The sequence below is a fragment of the Urocitellus parryii genome, chromosome 11, assembly GCF_045843805.1.
Source record: "Urocitellus parryii isolate mUroPar1 chromosome 11, mUroPar1.hap1, whole genome shotgun sequence".
NCBI classification, from domain to species: domain Eukaryota; kingdom Metazoa; phylum Chordata; class Mammalia; order Rodentia; family Sciuridae; genus Urocitellus; species Urocitellus parryii.
The window spans coordinates 58,695,866-58,709,491 of record NC_135541.1 but is presented as its reverse complement, the minus strand read 5'-3'; the positions used below and the strand labels follow the sequence as shown (position 1 = coordinate 58,709,491).

Genomic DNA, 13,626 nt, shown 5'->3' with positions numbered 1-13,626 from the left:
AAATTTTATATGAGAATTCAAGAAACAAAAGTTATTGTTTTGTCTTTATGACTGGTTTATTGCATATATTTCCCCCCTAGACTTTTAAAAGTTAAGCAGTTATCAAAACAGATCCTGACAATTTGATAGGATGTAATATTCTACCACACTTGTAACATGGTACCATTTGCAATAATATTAAAGAAAATTGTTCAGTGATAGAGTTGAAAACCATAAAAATACTATTTTACAGAATGGCAAAGTTTCTTCCATTTCCTAGAATGCTAACCTTCTTTTTGAAAATAACCATTTTCTGGTTATAAAAGTTAAAATGTTCATTTGATATTTAAAATTTTAAAAACTCCAAAAAACCCTAAATAAAGTCATCCATACACTCACCACTAAAGGATAACCAGTTAACATTTTGATAGACATACAGGAAAAAATTGTTTTTCTTCTACATTAAAGATAGTTTTTACAAAAATGGTATATTACTGTACCTTGTTCTATAATCTTTTCACTTAATATATCACAAATGTTTTTCAATACATGAAAGGAATTGCTTCTCTGCTTAAGTTTTTCAGAACACACTCTGGCTACAATTTTGAGCATCATCTCTTAGATCTTTTTTCCTATAATTATATGAAAATTCCCACAATAAAAATAGTCTCTGAAGAAATATTCATTATTGTCATAATTGCTATTTTTCAATAAGTCACATTATACTCATATGATTCAGTCATATTAAAGAAGCCACTTGAATTTAGCATCATTGTTTACCCTTTATCCCACACTCCATTTTAATTACTAATTTTAAAAGGAGTTGAAAATCAGTAACTTCTTTCTACTCATGGTTGTTACTAGTTCCAAATGCTCCCTAAAATACATTATAGTTCCAAGAAATCAATCATAATCATCATTCAGGAAAATGTCTTGGAAAATATAGTTTACAAGATTTTTAGTACTATAGGTCAAAATAATTTTACTTTTTTCAGATTATAATGTAAGTGTTTAATAAAGTCTTTTTAGACGAGAAAAAAATAGAAAGAGTCCATACTCAGGTATCCAGCTGGTCTTACACTGAAAATGCATTTGTCAGTTATAATCAGGATTCATCCAACACATCTGCCATATCCCACAAGAGGGAACCTGGCTCCTCATTCATCTTCTCCCACGAGATCTCCAAAGCAAACTCTAAACCAATTTCTAGCTGGGTATGAGAAGACCAGAATAGACTCTACTACATAAAAGATGATTAAGGGACATGTTCTGCCACCCCCAAACCTGTCATTGTAAGCACTTTAAACTTGACCAGTATCTAAGAGTGCCACACAATGCATCCAAACCTTGAACCTCTCTCCCTCACTGTCCCAAAACCTTCTCTATATCCCAACTGCCTCATTTCCAATTATAGCATCATCGTTATCCCAGGCTCCCAGAATAGAAATCTTGGAAATGACATTTGCTCCTGAACTTTCTCTCCTGTCCTCTTCATCTAAGGGTCATCAATCCAGCTTTTATCCCTACTTTACCCTGGTTTCTTTCTGCCCTTGAAATCCCCACTGCTGCCCATGGCCCCCACCCTTATCATTTCCTCATAGACTGTCACAACAGCATCTCACATGGTTTATCCTCTAGCCAAATATAGCCCCATTGGTCTTCCAGGCTTAATTCCCCAAAACAGATTTCATACATCATTCTTCAATTCTAATGTCTAAATGATTCCCTATCCTCTCTAAAACAACCTTGTGTTCCCCACCTAGTTTTCAAAGCATTTCTTTTAACATGGCCCTAGTATGATTTTGTAGGCTGCTTTGCAACAGCTAGGCTCTTCCCTGTCCTGAACACATCCCCCAGGAAACCTTCCTTGTGTGAAATTTCCATCACATCCTCTAAGGCCAAATTCAAGTGCAATTTTCTCCAGGAATCTTTCTCAGAGTCCAGCCTATTCATATCTTTCTTCTCTCTGAACACCCATTTAAATTTTTTTACTGGATTTTAAATTTAACTCTCCAATTCTAGACATAAAAAGTGTCACATTGTACATGACCCCAAGCCCCCATGCTGTAAGTTTGGTGGGAATTTTAATCTTGGTTTTCTTTGGGAAGTTCTTCTCCCTCTGAGGATCCAGAGGGCTGATGTTGCATTCAGTCCATCACGAAGTCTACCCTGAAGCTCTACAACCAAGTCAGAGTGTCCACTCAAAGGCTGACCCCAAAATTTCAGATCAGCTCTTAAAGCTCGAATATCCCTTGACCATTGTAGAAGCCATCCTGTTATGAATGGGAGACTGGTCCTTGATGCTGGCAGGACTGCCATAAACCATCTCTCCTATGGCTCTCTCTTTGTGGAAGCTCCTTTTTAACCTTCTGTCCACGCCACCACTCTCTAAGACTTAGACTCCCTCTCCATAATGGATAAAACAGTTCTCATATGACTGCACTTTGTTTAAATCTGCTTTACAGCAAATATCCTGGTCTGCACTATATTCTGAAGAGACAGTAATACAAAATGCTAAGAGCTTAAGCTTGAAACAAACAGGACTGGAGTGCTATCCTTGTACTTCCAGTCCCCTCTGGGTGACCTTAGCAAGTTAGTTAACCACCCAAGCTCCAGTTGACTTGTCTGGAAAACCTTCATTGGAACAGCATGAGGATTAAATGGGGCCACAATAGCGGTAGTTTATATTTATGTGCCACTACGTACCCAGCAATATTCTAAGAACCTTACATGTATTAATTCATTTAATCCTCACAATAATTCACATATAAGTAAATAGGCATAGAAAGGTTAACTAACTAATACCTGAGATCACATAGCTAATAAAAGCAGCAGAGAAAGCAATCAAACCCAGGCAGCTTGGGTCAGAATCTATTCTTCATATATCACATCATTGTTTCTAAAAAGCATGCAATAAACAGTAACCATTACTATGAACAAAATTATACATTCCTAATGTATCTGTCTCTTTATGTAAACTGTAAGCCCCTTGAGGACAGCAACACATTGGCTCATTCATAACAGCTGTTAGAGAGCTGGCCCCAGAGGCTGGCCGAGTGGCTGGGAAGCCTACCTCCTTCGCTCATCACCTAAAACCTACAGCAAACTGCTTTCATTTATAGTTGGCTGTGAGGCTTAAATGGTTTCCTACTTAGAATTACTTTTCCTACTTGGAAAAGTAAATGGCAGCCACTATTGTGATATCCTGTTATACTTCATTATGTGATTTGAGATGGGATATTTTCAGCTATCTTCCTGAATCTGAAACAATGTCAGAGTTTTCAACAAATACTTGCTAATCGTCAACTCACCCACAATGTTTTTCCTGGTTCATGTGGGTTTCTCCTGTTTCTTAAATTAGGTCTTAAAGAAAAGGCTACACCTTCACCGTGTTGGCACAGGTTGAGTATCCCTTATTTGAAATGCTTGGGACCAGAAGTGTTTCAGATTCAGATTTTTTTTCAGATTCTGGAATATTTGTGTGTGTGTGTATATATATATATATATATATATATATATATATATAGAGAGAGAGAGAGAGAGAGAGAGAGAGAGAGAGAGAGAGATTTGGGGCATGGGACCCTTATATGCAGAGTCTGAAGGTAATTTTATATAATATTTTTAGCACACTTTTGATGGCAACCCGTCACACAGGGTCAGGGTAGTTTTTCCATTTATGGCATTAGGCCAGTAATCAAAAAGTTTAAGATTTTTGGATTTGAGGTGCTCAACTTGTGATAATAACAGTTTAATTTTTTTTTTTTTTTGGTACCAGGGATTGAACCCAGGACCAATGAACCACACCCTCAGCCCTTTTTTATATTTTATGAAGAGTCAGAGTCTCACTAAGTTGCTTAGGGCCTCACTAAGTTCTGTGGCTGGCTTTGAACTTGTGATCCTCCTGCCTCAGCCTTCCAAGCATGCACCAACAGTTTACTTTTTTTAATTGAAGACTTACTATTTGCCAAGGACTATTCTATGATTTTATCTTGTGTAATAACTCAATCTTCACAACAGTCAAATGTGTTAAATACTATCATCATTTTCATTTTTTTGTGTGAGGAAACCAAGGCACAGAGTGTTCTGCTTACTTATTCAATGTCAAATTATCACACAGCCTTGACCTGGCAGAGCTTGCAGGCTTAACCACTGCATTTTCTGTCTTTTGTCACTTATTTCACATTCTGCAATATATTTTGTAGAAGTCAGAATATATAAAAAGGAAAAGTAATTGTTGGTTGAATTTTTTTTGCTAGAAATAACATAAATAGTAAAAAGTATTTTTTAAATATTTAAAATATCTGCCTAAAATGTCATGTAAAACTTAAAATCGAAAGTTTATTTTCTAATAACAAGTAAGCTCAGCTTTTGAAACAAGTCTATCAGTTAAGCCGAATTGGGAAGATGAAGTCCAACACTTCCAGCTGCGAATGACTCAAAGGACTGAAACGCACTTCACATACTTAACATCCTAATCTGATGGATACACAGCACAGAAATGAAGGCTCTAAAAGAAGACATCACAGTTCCGCTGCAAAATCTAACCTCAAAACAAATGTCTTAGGAGGTAAGTGTTTTCTTTCAGTTCCCTTGCCGATTTTGAAAACAGAAATGTTCCAGGCCTCCTGTCACAGACCTCCTTCCATAAAGGAAAACAATTACAAATCAGGCAAATTCTCCAGGATAAATGGACTCAAAACTCATTTAAGGAAAACAAAATCAAAATTTCATAGGTTTAATAGTTCTTATGCTGCAATTAAGAGGTCTCATATGAAAATGAACCAGTTGGACTAGTCCGGTCTTTGGGTCATTTACATGGAAGAGTGGATTCACATAGCCTTGGGAAAATCTAGGTTCACAGGGTGAATTGCAGGGTTGAGCTCATTGTGAAGACGTATTCCTTTCATCAGCAAAAGGGGAAAGGAAGTGAGCCATGCCCTAAAAAATACCACTAGAAACATTCCAGCTGATACTTGATAAGAACTGGGAAGGCTGCCATCACCTCATGGGCTGGAAGAAGGAAAATCTGGATCAGAATGCAGCTGACCAGGAGAAACCATGCTAGGTATGGGAAAGATTTCCACTAAGCAACAAATTTTCAATAGGGAAGTCATTTAAACCAGTTTTTTGTCTTTGTTTGCGGGGGGCGGGGGTTGTTTTATTTGGCTGATTCATAGTAAGAAATATATGCCTTATATTGTAATCCATAAACACAAACATATATGGTGAAACTGAAACACACATACATGTGAAAAATAATATTTACCCTCACTTAGTACAAAGCACTATGTTATTTTCAACTCTTCCACTTTGCACTCTAAACACACTGGTTGAGATGCACTAGCTGAAAAACAGTGATTTAAACTCTGACCAACACAAGAGATGCTAAGGGTATCTTTTTAAATGACCTTTCATTCTCCCTCAGAGCCCCAAAGCCAACTTTGGAAAGCTACGTCGGAGCATCTGCTCTTGAGACAAGTGGTTTGTTTTATATGCTGCATCTTCCATGTGGGGCTATTCCTCACTAGGCCAGCTCCTCCTTTTCCTAGCCCTTTAGTGCAGATATCCCCCACAGCTCTGGTTTCCATCTTTTTCTCATAGCACTCTGAGGGACTGCATCTATTTGCATGGCTTCCACTACCAATGTAGGAGAATTACTCATTAACCCCATTTTCTAGACCTCAATTCCCAACCTCTTATCTCATAAGTTTCTACCCAAAATGAACCACAGATTACAAACTCATTAGATCCCAATACTATACTTATAATCTATCTCCTTACCCAAATCTTTTACAGCTTTCCTCATCACAAAGAAAGGCACTTCACTCCGCCCCTCACCCAAGCAACAAATCTGTGGGTCATCATTTGCCATCTTTCCTTCCTTTACCTCTACCTCCAAAGATTACTGATTCAGCCTTCTTAATACTCAGTAGTATGCAGGTAAACATTTAACAATCCACTTTCCGGTCTAAAAAGAGTCCCTACCATGCAACACTTACCTATTTCTGTAGTGTAAATACCCTACCATAACTCATTTCAAGCCACCCGTCTGATGCCCCTGAAGGAGGGATTGAGAAGAGATGTGCACAAATTACTCTGGCACACTATTTTCAATTACTCAGAACCATTTCTCTTCTCCATATCTGCTGGTGCTGCCTTAATTCAGGATTTCATCTCTCTCCCAACTAACAAAAAATGATCTCTATGATCACCTGACCTCATAACCCACTCCTCTGACAGTCTCCAAAATATCTTTCTAAAATCCAGTGCTCATGATGTCACTCCCCTAAACCCTTTATGTGTTCTCCATTACCCACTCTTTATATTCATATAGAATGTCCTTGATAATTTGGTCCCTACTGACACTTGAGCTTCATCTCTTGTGACAGCACTACCTATAAGCTATTCCAAAAAACACAGGCATCCATGATATCCCCAAATATATGACACTGTTCCATACCTCTGCACCTGTGCTCATTCTGTTCCTACTCCCAAGGAAAACCTTCCCCTACTGCGCACAGAGCAAGCACCTCATCTTCTCAGATTCAGCTCAAATTCCTTTGTAAAATTTATTTTCATGCATATTAATCATACAAGATAGTTATTTTCATTACACTATAGTCATACATGCATATAACATAATTTCATCAATTCCACTCCCTAATATCTCCTATTGCCTTCCCATTTATTGATTCTTGGCATTATATCCTGAGCTTTAGAAGTCCTACTCAGGAAGTTGTTGCCTGTGCCTATACCATGAAGAATTTTCTCTGTTTTCTTCTAGCAGTTGCAAAATTTCTAATCTAATTCCTAGATTTTTTTATCCATTTTGAGTTGACTTTTGTGCAGGGTGAGAGACAGGGATCTAGTTTCATTCTTCTACATATAGAATATCCAGTTTTCACCACATCATTTGTTAAAAGGCTGTCTTTTCTCCAATGTATTTTGGCAAGAATCAGGTAACCGCAGATGTGTGAGTTTGTCTCTGTGTCTTGTATTCTATTCTATTTGTCTATGTGTCTGTTTTTACACCAGTACCATGTTGTTTTTGTTACTATAGCTCTGTAGTATCATTTGAAACTGGGAATTGTGATGCCTCTAGCATTGGTCTTTTTGCTCAGGATTGCTTTGGCTATTCTGTGTCTTTGTTCCTCTATATGAATTTTAGGATTACTTTTTCTAGTTCTGTGAAATGTCATTGATATTTTGATGGGGACTGCATTGAATCTGCAGATCATTTTTGATAATATAGCTTTTTATTTTTCCTCAATACTGGGGATTGAGCCCAAGCGAGCTTTATCACTGAGCTACATTCCTAGCCCTTTTTGTTTTGAGATAAGGTCCCACTAAGCTGCTGAGAGTCTTGCTAAATTGCTGAGATTGTCCTTGAATATGTCATCCATATACCTTAGTCTCCAGAGGCACTGGGATTATAGGCGTGTGCCACTGCTCCCAGCAATCATTTTAACAATATTAATTCAGCCTATCCATAAACATGCAGGGGCAGGGAGGAGGGGGTCTGATCATCTTCCAGTGTCATCTTCTTTTTCCATTGTTCTGTAATTTCCCTTGTAGAGGTGTTTCCTTGGTTAGATTTGTTCCAGGGTGGTAGTGGCAACTGATGTTGAAGCTACTGTGAATGGAGTTATTTTCCTGATTTCTTTTCAAATCCCTTCTGTAGGGAAAATTCCTTAGGTAGACTTGATGCCTCCCACTTTCATACATCTAGTACATTTTAGTACCTCTAACCCCTTTACTGAACGTCTTTCTTATCATGTCTATTTCCTCTCACTGGAATAAGATCTGGATCTTATTCAGCATGTACTAAGCACGTAATGTGGTCATGGTGTACAGTAGGTTCTCAGTAATGGTGACTATTATTATCCAGGGTAATTAGCACCTTAAGACCAGTATATTCTAAATGCTCAAGAAGTGTTGAGCTGAAATATCAGTATGTTCTTGCCACTTGTCCAGGGCCAGACAACTGCTAAAGTACCAGTCCATTCTGGGTTGTTAGGGAGTTCAAGATCTACTTCCACTACCAAAGACCTGGCATTGTACTTTTTTTCCCTTGCCTATTGGCCTCTGTGTTAATTTTCAAAATGGGTGGCTTCAACAATGTAAGTTTATTTTCTCATAGTTCTGAAGGCTAGAAGTAAGTACAAGATTAAGGTGTCCCCAGCACTGGTTTCTTCTGAGGCCACTCTCCATTGCTTATAAATAAATGCCTATCTTCATTTTCAAATAGCATTCTTCCTCTAAGTGTGACTATGTCCAAATTTCCACTTCTCATAGGTACACGAGTCAGAATGGGTTAGAGTCCACCCTAATGACCTCATTCTAACATAATTGCCTCTTTAAAGGCCCTAACTCCAAATGCGGTCTCATTCAGAAGGACTGGTGATTAGCATTTCAACATAAGAATTGTGCAGGATACAATTCAGTCCATAACTACCTATTGGACTGTGAGCTCCTCAAAAAGCAGGAACTTGGGCTTCCTTCTTAGGCACCATTGCACCTATCAGAACACCTGGAACACAGGAGATTCTCAGCAAATCATGTGTGGGATACAAAAGTGAAGGACTTCCCAGAAGTACAGTCCAAATCTGTAGCCTCAAAATCCCGTGGCCAGCACCAAGAAAATTTAGGTTTTACTCTTTCCCAGAAACAGTGTTTGTTGCTGTCATCATCTCTAGCTAGTTCACTGCCAAACACCTATTTATGTGGCACTCTATTCATAGCATAAAAATGAAATCCTTAAGGACAGATATCCAAAGCCGTTGACAATATCCTCTTCTCTCCACATCTATTCTAATATTTGCAGACAGCTTGGCTAGAGTCAGATTCAAGGTTAAAAGAAAACCAACACTGCTCTGCCTTCAGAACAAGGTGTAACAGTGTAGGATAAAGGAGCTGGGCATCTGCTGCTTTTTTCCTACCCAAAAGGAAACTTCCCCCTCTCTGTTCTGTGTGATTTTGGTAGACCTATCAATCATATAGTCTGCCTTCCCCAGTTTCAGGATGGGCACATGACGTAATCAGTTCCCCCACATTCTAGGAATTTGAATCCTATGTAGAGTGACATGAAAAATCATTGGAGGGAAGTCCATCAATCCTATGCCATTAAAGCTTCCTGGTATACACATCCCTGAAAGTTACTGACTTTCCCAAGGCTTGATCAACTATTTTTGTTTGAGACTTACCTGGTAGATTTCCAACAAATGCTTTTCCCTTAAATTACATAGTGAATCTTAACATATACAGGGCCTCTAGAAGTGGAGTGTGGAAGTAGTGGTCCTAAAATATGGAAATGGAATCAGGTAGTAAGGATTCCCCTATTTGCTATAAAGATGTTGTGCTCACAATCCTTATTATGCCATGGCAGAATAAAGTATTTGAGGATATAGTTCACTCACATGCCTCTCCTGCCTAAACCTGTAGGGAAGTTGATAGGAAAATATCAAAATACTGGAGTATGTGGCCACTTCTGACTGTTCTTGGTAAGATCCTAGAAATGGGCCAGGTGCGGTGGTGCATACCTGTAATCCTGGCAGCTTGGGAGGCTGAGGCAAGAGGATCAAAATTTCAAAGCCAGCCTCAGCAATTTAGTAAAACCCTAAGCAATTTTGCAAGCCCCTGTTGCAAAGTTAGGGATGTGGCTCACTGGTTAAGCCCCTCCAGGTTCAATCCCTGGAACCAAAAAAAAAAAAAAAAACACCAAGATCCTATAAAGGACTTCACTTCAGCCAAGGTGGCTATATGAATATAAAAAAAAAAAAAAACCCTTCCTGACTTAGACTGACCCTGTTTCCTAGTAGAAATTCTAGATACTAGAGAGGCAGATAATTAATGAAAGGCTATGAAATTTGAATTTTTGGCCCTGAGTCAATGATAATGCTAGAAAATACAAGGAGAAAGGAAGGAAACATAGCAAAAGATAAGATTGCAACCAAGAGAATTGGGGGAAACCTGATCCCCCAAGTACCTTCTGATATAATCTCCCTCCCTGGCAAAGAACTAAGCATTGGGATGAAGCCAGAGGATGAGAAACAGACCAGCTTTGCCTTTATCCCAGAAGCAAAAACAAAAGTAACAAAATTAAGGGCTAGAGGATGGGCAAAGCAGTAAAGCTTTCTTCTAAGGCTAGGGCCAGAGTCAAGGGTCAAGCCACAGAGGAAAAATGTAGACTAGTAGGTTTGAAAACAAAAAGCTATCACTGCTCCAAAATCAATCTCCAGGTATCCTAGCCTACAGCACCAACAGAATTTGAGATACTGAAATACATACCCCTATCAAAAAAATCCTAGCCAGGGTGCATCTCAGATATATCTGTGAAATTCACTAGGCAATAAGGAGCAGGTTCAATAGTAGCTAGATACTTAAGTACATTAACTAAGTCACATGTCTCTGATATCAAAGAGAGAACTATAATTATAGGACAATAAGAGCTAAATACAATGACATCTGTAACACTCAAGACAAGTAGCAACTTTCTACAAAGACAAAAGAACCAGAAGATATAATATGCATAAACAGGAAAAAATTGAAAATGACTAACTCTGGAAAACACAATATATGTTAGAAAAAATGTAGGAAGAGTTCATATTTCTTCAATTGTACTAAGAGAATAGCTTTAATTTACAAAGACTCTAAATCAAATAAGAATATTTATCTCAAATCTCTTTTGCCCTTTTAGTTCATATGCCACGCCATTGGGGGAGCTGGACTACTAAACCAAGCCCTTTCAAAAGAAGCTGCTGGAGAGCAGCCTGGGGGCCACTGGCCTTCTTTTGTAGGAGGGAGAGCAGATGCTGCGGGTACCAGGCAGAATCACAGCAGCTTCCTAGAGTGCTCCCTCCAAGTGCAGCACAGGCAGAAGGCACTCTTTTCTTATACCTGCTATGGAACTCCATCTCCCACAAGCAATGTAACCTTTACTATATCTCCATTAAGTGGCACAGAATTGTGGGAGCAGAGAAAACTTCCTGATTCCATAGATGGAGCTTACTTGCTAAAACAAGGAAAATGTGATTCCCCAGACCCACTGCATTCTCCCACCATTTTCACTAACTGCCTTGAGAAAATGGCATTAGAAACAACTAGAAGGCATATTTGTGTTCTATGAGCAAAGGAAAGAACATGGGGTGGGTGGGGTCACGGATGAGTAAGGGCAGGCTTGGAATGATTCTGCCAAAGATATTTTAACACTGGTGAACACAGGCCTTCATCTGGCTTATTAAAATAGTGCTGGGTAGTGAGAGGGAAGCTGGCACATTCTCGTGTAGATGAGATGGCCCTGGGGGTTTGAACGACAGTTGTAATACAGCTGCCGTGGCTAAAACTAAGCAAGTACAGATGTCACATCAACGAGGGAGTAATTTCATACTGTTCCAGGCTGCCAAATTCAAAATGCCAATGGAGGAAAAGTAGAGGTGAAGGAAGTCTTTAAAATAGACTAGATAACTATTTTAAATACCAATTCTGTGTATAATTAAAACTTTTTGCTGCCGAGGTCCATGAACAACAGTTATTATGGCTTAAAGTACTCAATCAAAAATCTTACTGCTCAGCAAAATGAAGACAATACAATGTGCTGTTCTCAGAGATTGGAACAGCCACATCAAATTTAGTCACTAGACATTAGTCTTTGTCATTCCAAATGTTTGTTTATAAAATGTCCTTCTACAAGGCTTTATTTTTCCTCCTTCAGTAGTTGTTGTCCCTGTAAGCACAGCGCTCTGTCACTCTCTATGTCCCAAGCTGATGTATTAGATAAGATGAAATACTAAAAGCACACGGCATCACATAACAGTACTTGTTTCCTTGAAAAGCTAGATGAGAGGAAGAGATGATTCGTGTACGCACACACCCACACAAAACTTACCAAATGCCTTCTTGGGTTCTATTAACTTCAAGGTAAAGAGCTCCTCTTTTTTTAATTCCTTTAACTTCTTAGCAACTTCATAGTGACGCCACCCAACGATATTTTCTCCATTTATGGATTCAATATGATCCCCCACACAGATTGTTTTAACTGAGTCAATAATGCTACCATCTTTAATTCTCTGAAAGAAAAAAAATTGATGATGTTATAAAAAATAACTGTGAGGCATCACTTTTCATGCTCCTGACATATTACATCTATTGTACTGACATACTAACAATGCAGCTAAGGCTCAGTTAAAGAAGACCAAACAGCAAAGAACCACACCATCTAACTGCCAATCATTCTTCATCTTCCTTATCATTCAGAATTCAATTACCTCACAGTTACCTCGTCCTCTGAGAAGCTTTCCCTAACTTCCTCCCACAGGAATGAGTAAGGTGCCACTGTCATCTTCTACAATACTTTTTGCTATATACACTGAGCTTTAAGCTAAGCACTTTACACTTGCTGTTTAATTTAATTCTAACAACATTTTTGGTAGATCAGGAAGATGGAGGCTTGAGAAAAACCAAGTGATGTCCCAGATTCAACAAACCACAGGGCAGTTGCTCCTTTTCTTCTCACTCACCGTAGCTAAATTATGATATCCTTGGGGACAGAGAGTCTAACACATCATTGTACGTCCTGTGCATGGCACAATGCCTGCACAGAAAATCCTTCTGTAAATGATTGTTGAATCATTTCAACATGAGATCCACTACAGAAATATAAAGCTTAAGATTTTTTTCTGTTGGCTACATTTTTTAAACCTTATTTACAAATACAAAGATTCAAATGGTATGATCTTGACTAAGAAGACTGATACGTAATAAGAGACAAGTGTGGTTATCATTCAGGAGTCAGTAAGAGTGATTTTATACTATTGTTCTTCCTTGGTCTATTTTAGATGAGAACTCAAGACTAAAGTAGAAACTTGAAACTCATCTTTCTTCAGTCTTCTCTATAATGCATCCATTATATAGAGTCTCAATATTAGATCTAAGGTCCTGTAATGGTTAATTTGAATTGTCAACTTGATTGGATTGAGATGCCAATGAGTAAGAGGTTTTCGGGTGTATCAATGAGGATGTGTTTTGGCATGTGGGATAATCAACTGAAGTGGAGACCCTCCCTACGCATGAGTGGCACCATCCAACAGGACCATGAATTGGATGGAATATAAGTTGGAAGAGCAAGGAAGCAGCAGCAGATGCAAGCTCGTCGATTCTTCTTGAATAGGTTCTTGAATGCTGCTGCAATCAACTGACTCTGGCTTCTTCACTCTTCCAAAGCAGACTCTGCCAGTGATTCTCCAGAAGCCTTCAGTCTAGTATAGCACCATTGATCCCACTTATACTTCCTGTTATTCCGTCCCTCTAAAGAACCCTGACTCATCCAGGCTCCTAAGATGGCACCAAGAATTTCTGAAAGGATTTTAGGGACAAGAGTTCTAGAAAACTATGCAAGGGTAACACTCCTGCATGAATGTACAAGTACTTCCACAGTGACAAGAAGTGGGTCAAAATAAAGGACATCAGCTGCCTCGGGAGTCACAAATCCTTCACGGGAATGACAGGACAAACGCCAGGTGCTGCTGCTACTTCAAAAAAGCTGGTGTATTCCCCATCCTTGCCACATGGACGTGTAACATCTTCTGATTGAACATTGTGTCCAATGAGAGAAACTGATCTCATGTACCTCAGCATCTCCATAATACCATC

The 13,626-nt window shown here is 38.7% G+C and overlaps 1 protein-coding gene across 1 annotated transcript in view; it reads right to left on the bottom strand.

Annotated features, from left to right (window-relative positions):
- Gipc2 (GIPC PDZ domain containing family member 2) overlaps window positions 1–13,626 on the bottom strand; it is a 95,763-nt gene that overhangs the window by 28,772 nt on the left and 53,365 nt on the right. The window contains exon 3 of the mRNA XM_026409999.2: window positions 11,864–12,044. Coding sequence (XP_026265784.1) covers window positions 11,864–12,044 — 181 coding nt within the window. The remainder of the gene's footprint in view (window positions 1–11,863; window positions 12,045–13,626) is intronic.